This window comes from Notamacropus eugenii, chromosome 2 (assembly GCF_028372415.1).
Source record: "Notamacropus eugenii isolate mMacEug1 chromosome 2, mMacEug1.pri_v2, whole genome shotgun sequence".
NCBI classification, from domain to species: Eukaryota; Metazoa; Chordata; class Mammalia; order Diprotodontia; family Macropodidae; genus Notamacropus; species Notamacropus eugenii.
In genome coordinates, this window is record NC_092873.1 from 378,349,462 (window position 1) to 378,364,043 (window position 14,582).

At 40.9% G+C, this 14,582-nt stretch overlaps 1 protein-coding gene across 1 annotated transcript in view; it reads left to right on the forward strand.

Moving 5' to 3' along the window:
- The window catches only part of IL6R (interleukin 6 receptor), a 64,714-nt gene that overhangs the window by 32,031 nt on the left and 18,101 nt on the right, over nucleotides 1-14,582 (forward strand). Inside the window, exon 7 of the mRNA XM_072647105.1 lies at nucleotides 11,965-12,011. Within this exon, the coding sequence (XP_072503206.1) occupies nucleotides 11,965-12,011 (47 nt within the window). The remainder of the gene's footprint in view (nucleotides 1-11,964; nucleotides 12,012-14,582) is intronic.

Consider the following 14,582-nt stretch of genomic DNA (forward strand, 5'->3'; position numbering starts at 1 on the left):
GGGGATCAAATGAGAAGCACTTTGCAAATCTTAACGTACTATATAATTGTTAACTGTCATTCATCGTTAGACTTCTCTGTTACACAGTTCTTTTCCATGTTAAGTCCAAATCTGTCTCCCTCTATCTATTTGGGAGGTAGAGTGGTTTAATGGAAAGAGCACTGGCTGTGGACTCAGAAGATTTGGGTTCAAATCCTACCTCTTGCATTTACTACCCATGTTACCTTGGACACAACTTCCCCATGCCTCAGTTTCTCCATCAGTAAAAGGATAGGATTGAACTAGAAGAGATTTGAGGTCTTTCCCGTTCTAAATCTCTGATATACCTTCCAGAATAGCATAGAACAAACATACTTCTTCTTTATAATAGCCTTTCATATATTTGAAGTTAGTAATCAAGCTCCTTCCCAGCCCAACATCCCTGCACTGCATCTTCTAGTGCCCGAGGCTCCCTGCCCAGTACCTTCACACTCAGTCTCATATAATTCTCATGTGAAGTGCTTTCTAGGATCCCTGCTAACCTGGACACTTTCCTCTGGAGAAGCTTCTTTGTCAATGTCCTTCTTAAGATACGTGGCCCAGAATAGAATACCATTTAATAAATGTGGCCTGTCCAGGGCAGAGTTGGCAAAACTATTGCTTTCAGGGATTTGAACACCACGTTGGTGTCAATACATCCAAGAGCAACAGGAAGGACATTGGATTGAAGTTACAAGTCTCAGGTTTGCGTCCCAACTCTGACTCTTACTAGTTTTCTAACTGGGCAAGGAGATGACTTACCTCTCTGAGTCCTACCCTTGTCATTCATGAAATGGCAATGATGACAGTTGCACTGTCTACCCCTACAAAAGTGTGGTCAGGAAAGAACTTTGTAAATTGTTGTTTTCTTATCTCTAATTTGTAGGACCTCTTAATTGCAATGGGAAAGAACCCACTGATCTTTGTACTTCATTTAATGACCCATGACTACCACCTCTAGTCTGTCCAGTACACTCCGTCCTACCCCATCCTTTTCAGCTCCCTTTTATGTATTGTCTTCCTCATTAGATTGTAAACTTTTTGAGGGCAGAGCCTATCTTTCTTTTTGGTTATATTTGCATTCCTAACACTTATAACCATGCTTGGCATATAGTAAGAACCTAATAAATGTACGTGGACTGACTGACTGATCATCTTCCTACTCCTGGGTGCTATGCTTTTCTTAATGTGTCCTTAGATTATGTTAATTTCCCTCCAACACACTGTTGACTCATATGGGGCTTACAAGTCTCTAAAACCCCCAGATTTTTTTCAGATAAATTACAATCTAGCCAAAGGACTCAACCCCCAATTTTTACTTCTGAAGTTGGTTTTTTGAACCTAATTGTAAGACTTTATATTTATTCCTACTAAATTATTTGCTGTTGTTCAGTGATTTTCAGTTGTGTCCAACTCTTTGTGACCCCCATTTGGGGTTTTCTTGGCGAGGATACTGGAATGGATTGCTATTTTCTTTTCTAGATCATTTTATAGCTAAAGAAACTTTTATAGATGAAGAAACTGAGGCAGAGTTAAATGTCTTGCTCAGGGTCATACAACTAGCAAGTGTCTGAAGTGGGACTTGAACTCAGGAAGATGAGTTTTCATGACTCCAGGCCTGGCACTCTATCCACTGCACCACCCAGCTTCTCTTATTAGTTGGACCTAATGTTCTATACTGTAAAGATTTTAGAATTCTAACTCTAACTTCTAGTTTTGTATCTCCTGCAAATTTAATTAGCGTGCCATATGTGCCTTTTTCCAAGTCTTTGATAAAAATTTTCAACAGAATGAGATCAAGAACTGATTCCTGGCATTTGCTTATACTAAGGACCCCTTTCCAAATTACCTTTCACTTCAACCCCTCAAGGAGCTGCACTGGTAACAAATTGTTTTCTACCTGTTGTCTGAGGACCAGCCTAGCTAAGCCTGGAGAGGCTTACCCCAGGTTAGTTGCAGGCAGGTGAGTTTTTTGTGCACACTAGTGCTTAAAGACTGTTTATTTCCCAAATTACAAAGGGGTTGTGATCTATACCTGTGGAAGGAATAACCACACAAATGAAAAACAGTCTGTTACCAATGTAGTATATGAAGCCTTTCCAGCTTTGTAGGACCAGCCAGAACTTGCATTCTGCTGATAAAGCCTTCTAAAACCCAGGGTCATGTGTGTTGCACCATTGAATTTTTAACTATGACCCCTTCATTTATCCAGCCATTTATCCAGTCCTGAATCTGCAGAATTGTCTCATCTCCTAGGCCACATCTCCCAACTTTCTCACAAGAATAGCATGAGAGTTTATGTAAAAACTTTTTTTTCTAAAATCTAAATATCTCCAGTAGTCTCCTGATCTAAAAGTTTAGTAACTCACTCCAAAAGAAAAAAAAAAGAAATGAGATTTTTTTTTTCAACATGACCCATTGTGAAGAAGGCATGTTGGCTCTTTGTGATCATTGCTTCCTTTTCTGTTTGTTCACTAACTATCCCTTTAATGCTATGTTGCAGAATTTTGCCAGGAATTGAAGTCAAACAATCTTATGGGCTGATAGTTTGCAAACTCTTCTATTCCTCTGTGTGTGTGTGTTTGGGTGTGTATGCTTGTGTGTAAGATTGGGACAACATATTTGTCCTCCAAGTCAAGCAACTAGTAATTGCCTGGGATAGAATGCAAACTTGAGTTTTCCTTACTCCAAGTCCAACACTGCATCCCTTTTCTGATCATTTTATTTTACCCAGTAGAGCTAATAAAAGATGCTTTAAAATCCTTAGCTTTTCTCTTGGATTCATTTTTTTTTTTTTTAGCTTTAGGCTCCTAATGCTTTTCTTACAGGACAATGTCTGGGTGAGTTGAATTTGGGGTTTACCATGGTTGGTATCCTGTGAATGTTGTCAGTTTGCAGACTGTCCCCTTAAAATTTTTTCCTTTATGATTACTTGATATATAGCAATCAGATTTTTTCCCCTCAGGTTTTGGGCAGTTCAGTAGTTATTTTTTTTTTCTTTGTGCCCTGCCCTCCATCATTTTTGCCTGCATAGATTCCACATTTTTTCCAGTTGTGTCATTTCCTGGGCTTGTTGTTTTGGCTTTAGCTGTTGTTTTCACCATTTCTCTCTCCAGCATAATAATTCTGTTATTCATTGAGTATGTTGTTTTGTTTATTTTCTTCCCTTGGATATCTCCAAATAGAAGAATTTTATCATCATCTTGTCCATTATCTCTTAAACCCTTTCACTTAAGCCCTTTCTTTCTTCATTTCACCTCTTGATATTTTTGCTAATTCCATTTCCTCCTATGTTCCTTCAGTGTGTCCATTCTTCATTTTATTGTGTCCTCAGAAATTTCTGATTTCACTCCTTGTGCTTCTGTTGTCAGTTTGACTATTTCTGATTCTTCTCCTGATCTACATCTCTTCCTTTGCTATTTTTTGTTTTGTTTTGTTTTTGTTGGAGGAAATCAGGATTAAGGATTTACCCAGGGTCACACAGCAAGTCTGAGGCTAGATTTGAACTCAAGTTCTCCTGACTCTATGGTGGGTGCTCTATCCACTGCACCACTGCCCCTCTTTTGCCATTTTGATGTTCTTTTAAGAATCTCCAACAGATTAGATTTCTTTTTGGAATTTTATATTGAACTCCTATGACTCCTTATTCTTCTGTTCTGAAAGTCCTTTCTTTACAAGTTTTAAGGTATTATATTCAGTTAGTCATTTGACTAGCATTTGTTAAACACCTACTACATGTCAATCACTGTACGAGGTTCTAGGGATATAGTGACAAGAATTAAACAGTTCCTGTCCTCAAGGAACTTACGTGCTATTACATTCTATAAATGTGAACCATTTTTATTATCTTAAAGAGGAGCTCTATTAACAGTAGTGCTGTATGATCATCTAAAGCCCCAGATGGTTTTTTTTCAGATGAACTGCTGATAGTTCAGGCAATGAGGTGATGAGCACCTGTACCTGGACTGCAGTTGTGTGAATGGAGAGAACAAGACATGTACAAGGGATATTGTGAAACAGAAATAACCAAACTTGACAATAGATTGGATATGTGGAGTGAGTGTGAAGGAGTTGAGGATGACACCAATGTTGTAAGATTTGGTGACTGGAAGGATAGTGGTGCCCTCAATAGGGAGGGTCAGAAAAGGTGAAGGTTTGGAAGACAAGATGACGTGCTCTCCTTTGAACCTGTTGAATTTCAGATATTTATGGGACACCCAGTTTGAGATATCCAATGCCCATGGCCATGCCTTAACAGACAGTCTCAGAGAGGTAAAGTTTCTTACTTAAGATGACACAGGTATTAAGTGGCAGAACCAGAACTCAAACCCCGGTCTCTTGACTTGCCCTGCCTAGCCCTTAAAGGGCAAAACAAGCAACAAGAGGTCAGAGTCACAAAGAAGAAATTTAGGTTCTTTCTGAGAGCCTGAATCTTGCCATTGCTGACTGCCTCTCCCTCTCCCTGTGCCCCGCAATATTCTTTCTGCTTTTGGTGCCTGTGACATTTGTCTCTAGGTGCTCTTCTTATGTGTCTGTGCTTCTTAATCCCTTTGGCTGAATCATCATCCATATTGTATCCCCTAACTTTGAGTGTCCCCAAATGCTCTGGCATGGGCTTCCTTCTTGTTTACACTTTCTCTCTCAGTGACTTTATTAGTTCCCATGGGATCCCAGATCTATATATGTAGCCCTAACTCAGGGGTGGGAAACCTGCATCCTTGAGGCCACATGTATCCCTCTAGGTCCTCAGAACAAATCCCCTTCATCAAAGGATATGTTCTATAAAACTTGGACTTAGTCAAAAGGCCACACCCAAGGACCTAGAAGGCTATATGTGGCCTGAAGGCCACAGGTTCCCCACCCCTGTCCTCGTGTCTGTCCTGTGCTCCATTCTCTTATCACCAATTAACTATTCGATATTTCAAGTTGGATGTCCCACAGATATCTCAAACTTCATGTGCTGAAAACAGAACTCATTAGCTTTTCCTCAAGACCCACCTTTTTTCTGACCTACTTTCTGTTGATGGCATCACCAAACTTCTAGTCATCCAGATTTACAACCTAGGAGTTATCCTTGCTACCACTCGAAGTCAAGCCCTTACCACCCATCTCCTAGCCAGGGGTGGGGAACCTGCAACCTCAAGGCTACATAGGTCTTCAAGTGCAGCCCTTTTGTCTGAGTCCAAGTTTTACTGAACAAATCCTTTTATTAAGGAGATTTGTTCTGCAAGGTTTGGATTAAGTCAAAAGGTTGTGCTTAAGGACTCAAAAGGTGCCACATGTGGCCTCAAGTCCACAGGTTCCCCACCCCTGTGAATATTGCAATATTCTCCTAATTAGTCTTCCTGTCCCAGGTATTTCCCCTCTCTAATCCATCCTCCATATAGCTGGTAAAATGATTTTCCTAAAGCATGGGTCTGATCATTTCGATCCTCTGCTCCAGTGGTTCCCTATTATCTCTGGAATCAAATAAAAACTCCTCTGTTTAGCATTTCAAAATCTTCACAATCTAAGGCCATCTGATCTTTCCTGACTTGGTTAACAAGGGCATCCCAGAGAGCATGCTGGGAGTTGCCACTCCTGGTTCTGGCTTACATTATGGGAGTATTGGGCCTGGCTTCCAGCCATATATATATGACTCATGGCTAAGGCACTGTGAGATGATGAACATGCCCTTAATTGGATACTAAGCCAGAGTAACAGGTGACTCAGCACAAGTACCAAAAAAAAAAAAAAGCTCCCACCTGATGGATATTTTGAACTCACAAAGCTGTGAGCATCCCGGACCATTGCAGGATAAGTATCATATGCCCGAAGACCAGGACAGTATATATCCAAGCCAGGCAGAGGCTTGCCTAGGCAAGACATATTTTAGTGGCTATGTGCTCACAGTAGCTTAGAGAGCTGGGTTGGGAAATGGCCTGGTCACCCCTCCTCCATCCAAGCAGGTTGAAAATAGTATTTGCTGCACATTTCTGCATAGAAAAGCAGAGAACAGCAAAAGGGCAGGTCAGTCTCTTGTGCATCCACTGAGTCATCAGCTCTTCCAACCCAACAGCCAATCACAAGACTCTTTGTCATCTCACAGCTCAAACCTCTCTTCCATGAGTCACATACATGGCTGGAAGCATGTCCCAAGGGGTCAGCAGGAACCAGGAAAAGCTACTCTGAGAATGCTCTGGGGGATGTCCTTGCAACACCGTTGTGTATTGTTGCCTTCCCTCCCCGCTGCAGTCCAGCCAAAGTGGCTTCCTTCCTATTCTTCGTAGGCCACACTCTCCTCTCTACTTGTCTTCTGCCTGGAATGGAAAATTATAACTATAATTCATCAATGTAGCAAACGTATAATTATAATTAAATAATACAATGAATTATTGATAGTTATTAGTTAACAATTATAATTAATAATTAATTGGTTGATATAGAGAAACCCGTTAACAATTTAGAGCTATTCAAAAGTGGAATGAGCTGCCTTCACAGCTAGTAGGATCCCCTTTATTGAAGGTTTTCAAGTTGAGGCTAGAGGACTGCTTTGAGGGGAGATGTCTGTTATAGACAAGACCCTTTTCCAGCTATGGGTTTGGATTCGAAGGTGTCTGAGGTCCCTTCCAGCTCTGAAGTTTTGAGGTTCTGTGACATCTAATCCAGGCTTGGCACTGATTTCTAACCAGCTGAGCTAATGGCCGCAGCAGAGGGTGTCTTAGCACCCGCTCCAGTGACTGCTTTCTCTGTCGCTGATGTCAGTGAGGAAAGAACAGCAATCTGATGCTAATAGCACATGAATGGAGATGACCCATAGCTGCATAGCAACCGTTTTCCACAAAGGAGATATTTTATTGAGTTTTGCACAAATACTCATTATCTGTGGGAGTTTGGGGTTTTTTCCCCCTTACTTTATAGCTGATGAAAGCTTAAAGTGACCAGGTCTGGATGGCCTCATGGGATGTAGGACATTTTAACGGAAACATTAGGAAAATAACTGAGTAATCCCTACCAGATTGGAAAAAGGACTTAACCAATCCCTCAGAAATCCTTTTAAATGTCCCTTCCTGACCCTTCTTCACAAATAAAACCATGCTGACAACCTTAAGGCTACCCAAGTACCTGCTCGGATATTCTGGGGCAAATTCTAGAGGCTTGTGTTTGTCTCATTTATGAGATTATCTGGACAAGGCGTGGGCAAGAGCATGTCTAGATTGGAAAGAGAAAGTTCTCCTTTGTATCTCAGGGTCAGAGAATAATTCTTCCCTCTGATACTCCTAAAATTACTGTGCTGTCCTTTTCAGCTTTAGAAAGAAAAGAGCAGATGAAACTCAGTGAACAGCACTCATCAGCTCATTAGCATTTGAAGGCTCAATTCCTCCCATTTTTCCCTTTGCCCACTCTGTGTAGAACAGTTTTCCCCTCCTTCTCCATAGCAGTTTCTCTCCCCTTCCTCTTATTTTGCTTCCTGACTCATTTTCTCACTCTCTGTTTCCTTTTCACAATCTTCATCAACTTACAATTCTGAAACATTTTTGTTGTTGTTATTCACTTGTGTCTGACTCTCTGTGATGCCATTTGGGGTTTTCTTGGCAGAGATACTGTAGCAGTTTGTCATTTCCTTCTCCAGCAACTTTTACAGATGAGTAAACTGAGGCAAACAAGTTTAAGTGACTTGGCCAGGGTCACACAGCTAGGAAGTGTCTTAAGGTTGGATTTAGACTCAGGAAGATGAGTCTTCCTGACTCCAAGCCTGGCACTCTATCCGCAGTGCCATCTGGCTGCCCTAGGTGGCACACATATGTGTTGTGTTTATTGAATAGAATATTGCATTCTCTGGTATTAATTTTAAAACTAGGTGCCTTGAACATTTAAAATTTCTCTTTCTCAAACACAAATCCAACCTTCCAAATTAGCTAATTAAATTACTTTTTATTTGAGTGTTGCCCTGGATTCATGTCTTCAGTAGGTCAGCAGTCCTTGATTAAAATAAAACAAAAATCTTTTCCATCTTTGCTGTAGGTTATTTTCAGTTGCAAAATAAAATGAAAACTGAAGAAATGAATACAATCAAATAAAATGTTGTTAAAATTATACAATTTATGTGTATATATACATTTACACATACATACACATTTGTGCCACAGTGAAAAGAGAACTGGATTTGAACTGAGGGTCCCAATTCAAATCCCACCCCTGTCTCTCTGTGTGACTTTGAGAAAATTACTTAACCTGTAAGGCCTCAGTTTTCTCATCTGTAAAATGAGGGAGGTTGTCTCAATGATCTCTAAGGTCCATTCCAGCCCTAAGCCTTGGGTCTTGTCATGATCCCTATAAATAACAACGCAAAATCTGCAGAACCTGCTTTTCTCTTACACACTAGAAAAGTCTAGAATGATCTCTAGTTATCATAACGGGATATGGTCAACCGCATTTGAGGTGCAACTTTTCTTTTATTAGGTTAACTTCGGCAATTGACTTACCCTTTCTAAACCTCAGTTTGCTCATTTGTAAAATAAGAAGGCTGGGCTATGACCTCTAAGTTTCCTTACTGCTCTCAGGCTGTACTTCAATGGCTGATCCTATAACTGTATACTTTAGACAGAATTACAACTATTCATCAAGTTGTTTTATCTTCATGACATCAACTTCCTGGTTTGACCTGACTTCCATGAAACTGATTTAATCCATTAGTTCTTTGGTGTTCTTCTTACCTAGTTTTAGGATGAATATACTCATAAGGGCAGTGGATAGAGCATGTGCTGAGCTTGGAGTCAGGAAGACTCATCTTCCTGAGTTCAAATCTAACCTCAGACACTCACTAGCTGTGTGACCCTGGGCAAGTCAATTAACCTTGTTTGCCTCAGTTTCCACATATGTCAGATGAGCTGGAGAAGGAAATGGTGAACCACTCTAGGATCTCTGCCAAAAAAACCCCCCATGGGGTCACAGAGGGTCAGACATGACTGAACAGTAGCAACAGCACCCAAGGCAGAAGGGTCAGTCAGTCAATAAGCAGCTATTATGTGCCAGACACTGTGCTGAACCTTAAGTATCAATTTAAAAACCAAAACATTCCCTGCCTTCAAGAGCTTATACTCTTATCAGGATGAGTCATGTACACATACCATAGGGCAGGAAGGAAAACTAACAATTGACAGAGAAGAGCTTCATGTAGGAGGTGGCACTTAAGCTAAGCTTTGAAGGAAACTGGGAGTTCTGTGAGGCAGAGATGAGGGAGGAGGGCATTCCAGATGTGGGGGACAGCTTGTGCAAAGGCATGGAGGTGGGCAATAGAATGCTGTGTATGAGAAAAAGAAAGTAGATCAATTTGGAAATATAATACATGAAGGGGATATAATAAACCTGAAAAAGTAAGCTGCAACTAGAATATGAAGGGTTTCAAATGCCAAGCAGAGGCATTTTCATTTTATTCTAGTGTCAATAGGAAGCCACTGGAACTTCTTAAGTAGCAGAAATGACATAGGCAGCCCTTTGCTTAAGGATCTCACCATCTGTGAGGATGTGTTGGAGTGAGGTGAGACTGGAGGCAGGAAGACCAGTTAGAAGGCTATTGTGAGAGTCCAGGTGAGAGCTGATGAGAGCTTGAACTAAGGTGGTATTTCTGTGAGTAGAGAGAAGGTAGTTGAGAGAGAGGTTGTTGAGATAGAATCTACAAGACTTGGCAGCTAATTGGTTACAGAAGCTAAGGGAGGGTGAAGAAGTGAGGTTGATCCTGAGTCTGAGTGACTAGGAGGATGGTGGTATCTTCAATAGAAACAGGGAAGTTAGGAAGAGCAGTGGATTTGGTGATGGCATGGAGATAATGGGTTCTCCTTTACAAATATCAGGTTTGAGATGCCTATGGAACATTCAGTTGAAAATGTCCAATAGCAAATTGATAATGTGGGAGTAGAGCTTGGGGAAAAGTCTAGGTAAAGATATAAGACCTGGGAACCATCTGAAGAGGTAATAATTGAATCATTGGGAGTGGATGAGATCACAGAAGGAAAGAAAGTAAAGAAAGAAGACCCAGGATAGAATCTTAGGGTTCATACACAGTTGGGGAGCACCTTGGTTCTTGAGCCTGTAAAAAAGACTGCAGAGAACCATGAGAGAGCAGTGTCACAGAATGTCAGAGAAGAGAGTGCATCCAGAAGTGCCCAACAAGGTCAAATGCTGCAGATAAATCAACAAAGATGAAGAGTCAGCAAAAGTTATTGGATTTGGCAATTGAAATCTAATTGTTAACTTTATAGAGATCAGTTTCAATTGAGTGATGTGGTTGTCAGATTGATGAGAGGGAATGAGCATAGAAGGCTTTTTCTAGGAGTCTGACTATGAAAGAACAAAAATATAGAGGACGATAGCTTGAGAGATGAAAAAAGTTACTCCACTTTCATTTTCGGTTGACCATCCTTTACTCAAAGTTGTAACAAGGACAGGGCAACCAGGGTTTTATCCCAGGGTTCCAACATTCAATGGTGACATTGACTTCCAAAGGAAGTGACTCACCTTGTTGTCCCTTCAATTTACTGTCCTCTGCTAGCTTTATTTATGCTTTACCATGGGTACCGCTGACGAGAGTCCCACCCTTCTTCTCGGGCTTACCTCATCAGCATGCCCCCTACCTTTCATTCAACTGTGTTGACTGAAGCAACTGAATCTTAGATGGACTCCGCTCTCTGTCCTTCTGTTATTCTCCCCAAATTGAATTTGCTCCATTTTCCTGAATGCCTGGTTTTGACTAGATTTTAAACTCCTTGAGGGCAGGAACACTTTCTTCTCATCTTCCCCACCACTCTTCCCCCAGTGCCTAGCACAGCACCTTGTCCACAATAGATATTCAGTTATTCTCAATAGACTTCAACTGAACTACATAGCAGAGTTCATGCTTCTGACAGTAAACACCACTGGACTGCCCTGTTTCTGATGGCTGCCATCTTCTCCATCCACTTCTCTTGGCTCTCCCATGGAGTAATTCATGTAGTCTCTGCACTGACATTCCTTAGCAAACCCTCCCAATGTTATTTTTAACTTCTTGATTTTGGGTTGATTAACTAAATAAGAAACAATAAATATTTAAAACCCCAAAGGCATTCCACTCTATCCTAGTCACATTTCAGTGCCCAGTTGTCAGCCCTTTGTCCCCTTGGAAGAGTTAGTTCCCACAGAGAATCTGAGAATGTTTAGAGTGAAATGGCTTTAAGAAGTCATCTGGACTGTCCGAGCTTTGAAATAATTTCCTAAGTCAATGCCATAAGCCTCAGAACTTGTTTCATTTTTAAAGCCCAGAGGTATTTTGGGGAATAGTCCAGAGCTGGATGGTTTGATGCAGACTCTTGGATTTGGAATTAGAAGGCCTTGGGTTAAAATCATTTAAAAAGTCATTTAAAAGCTCTGACATTTATTAACTATGTGACCCTGGACAAGACACTAAATTTCTCTAAGCTTCTGTTTTCGTAGCTATAAAAAGAGGGATAATATCTACCTCATAAGGTTCAAGAAAAATAATGCCTATGAAGTATTTTGATATCATAAATGACTGGATAAATGATCTCCTAAGTACAGGGAGTGCCTGTTTGGAAACCCAGTGTAGATTGTAGCTCATCTGCAGGTTAGTTTTAGAGAGTTGCCTGGGGCACTAAAAAATTAGGTGACTTGGCTAGGGTTACACAGCTGATATGTATTAGAACCAGGACTAGAATTCAGGTCTTCTTCACTCCAAGGTCAACTCTCTAGCCATTATGTCACAAAGCATTAGAAAAGAGGCAGCTGGGTAGTGCAGTGGATAGAGCACCAGCTCTGGAGTCAGGAGAACCTGAATTCAAGACTGGTTTCAAATACTTACTAGCTGTGTGACCCTGGGCAAGTCCTTTATCCCTGATAGCCTTGCCCAAAGCATTAGAAAAACATGATTTATTATCCTAATTGTAAATAATGATCCTTTCCTTAAATCTGCAGAAACTGAGAGCCCCTCAATCAGGACAGAATTATTCATTTCTACACAGGTAAGCTATAAAATTGTCACTAGGATCTCTGGCTCTTCTTTGTTGATCCCTGAAACTTGATGGGCATCTTTGAGAAAAAAGAATTGGACCATCTTTCCCCTCCTGGTATCATAATTTGATTGAGAGATTACTGGCAAAGCTGCTTAGCTCTCCTCCTTAAGTAATCTAATTTCTTCCCCTTCATACTAAGCCTCTTTAACTAGAGACGTAATTCCCTAAACCCTAAACCTTGTGGCTCAGCCACTCGTAGGAGGATGAGCCCTTCAGGGCAGACAGGGAGAGGGAAAAAGAAAGACAAGAAGAAGGAGAGGGGGAGGGGAAGAAAGAGAGAGAGAAAGAGGGAGAGAAAAAAGGGGGAAGGGAAAAAAGGAAGGGGAGACAGAGATGGGGAGGAGAGAGAGAGAGAGATACTTAAGGAATTATATTCTAAGCTAAAGAGGCTTAATAGGAAAGGAAATTAGATATATTAGGGGTGTGTGTGTGTGTGTGTGTGTGTGTGTGTGTGTGTGTGTGTGTGTGTGTGTGTGTGTAGAGAAAGAGAGAGAGAAAGGGGGCAGTGGTGCAGGCTTTGGAAGAGACAGGGAAGGAAGGAAAGGCAGGAGTTGAGAGGGAGTAAGGGAACAGTGTCTGACCCTGGGGAGCTCATCAATAAGCTTTTGTTGAGTGTTTATTTGTATGGACAGCCCTAGTTAGGCCTTAAGATTGAATTAGAGGCTAGTGAAAAAGAGATGAGATCTGATGTCTGACCTCAAGGGGCTTCCCAGTCTAGTTGGGAAGAATGAACCTGTATCTAAAAAAGGTAAATAATAATAATGCCAGTTAAGCTGGCATATGGGAAGCGGGACAAATCAATGCTCTTTGTTTGGGAGGGGGAGAGGCCTCATAGAGTGTTGGGGTAGTGAGGGATGGCCAAAAGGGGAAGTTGGATTTGATCTGGATCTTGAAGGAAAGTGCTGGAAGTTATCTGTAGGTATCAGACAGGAGAGGGGAGGGTATTCTAGGAAGGACAGAAACATAGAGGCTAGGATTTACATGGACCACTGAAGGGGGGGGTCATAGATTTAGAGCTGGAAGAGACCTCAGAGATCAAGGAATTCAACTGCTCAACTCATTTTACAGATGAAGAAAGTGAGGCCAAGAGAAATAGAATTACTTGCCCAGTTAATAAGTGTCTGAAGTAGAGTTTGAACCCAAGGCTTTCTGAATCCAAATCCAGCACCAAATCCATGCTGCCTCCTACCTGAGTAGTTCAATAGAGCTAGAGTAGATGCTGGATGTAAGGTAAGAGTGGGAGAAAAGACTAGCCAGAGGTGGACCTTGAATGCCAGGCATAATTTTCAGTTGGTCATCCTCTACTCAAAGTTGTAACAAGGGTAGGGCAACCAAGGTTTTATCCCAGGGTTCCAACATTCAATGGTGACATAGACTTCCTTCCAAATGAAGTTCTCCACAGTGTTCTCTTAACTGACCACCTTCTGCTGGCCTTATTTATGCTGCATGGTGGGTCCACTACTAAGGGTCCCACCCTTCTGCTGGCACTTACTTCAATAAGATTTCATCTTCTATGGAAACCCATGAAGCAAGAGTGTGCTACTAAACATTTAACAACTGACTCTCAAAAGAAAAGTACAAATGACACACTTTTATTTATCTATTTACTTGTATTTTTACGTAAATAGTATTTTTTTTCCAGTTACATGTAAAGATAGTTTTCAACATTCATTCTTTTATAAGACTTTTAGTTCCAATTTTTTTTCCTTCTCCTCTCCCCTCTCCAAGATGGCAAGCATTGTGATATAGGGTATACATGTATAGTCATGTTAAACATATTTCCATGTATTTATATGGAATGACACACTTTTGAATTTAGTCTGCATTATTAACATTTTCTCTATCACTTTTTTGGGAGGAGGCAATCAGGGTTAAGTGACTTGCCCAGGGTCACACAGCTAGTAAGTATCTGAGGTCAAATTTGAACTCAAGTCCTCCTGACTCAGGCCTAGTGCTCTATCCATTTCACTACCTAGCTGCCCCTCTCTATCACTTTCTTAAGTTTAGACAATCAACAAAACAATAAATCAAGCCCTGATTTGTAGCATTTGCCAATTTCCAAAATGTAAATCCTCGAACCTAACTTTTAACAACCAGCTCTCTGAATTTGAGAGCTGGTTCCAGCGTATTACTGTTCTGAAGGCTTTTGAGGAATACATGTCAAGGAGGCAATTAGAAATATCATACTAAAGCTCACAGAACAAGTCCAGGGTGATGTAGATTTGGGAGACATTGAGCACCCAAAACAGATAAGATCTCAGAGGGAGAAAGGATAGATGGGGATGACCTTCAGAATAGAAAGAGACCAGAACAATGTTTCTGCCATTGTGTCCTCCAGCATCTAACACCAGTACCTGGGAGATAATAAACCAGGGATTCTTACCTTTACTGTGTCATGGATCTTTGGCAGTCTGGTGAAATCCATGGACCCCTCCTTAAAATAATGTTTTTAAATGCATAAGATAAAGCACAAAGGGTTAACATAGGAAATGTATTATATTGAAATAAATTATAAAAATG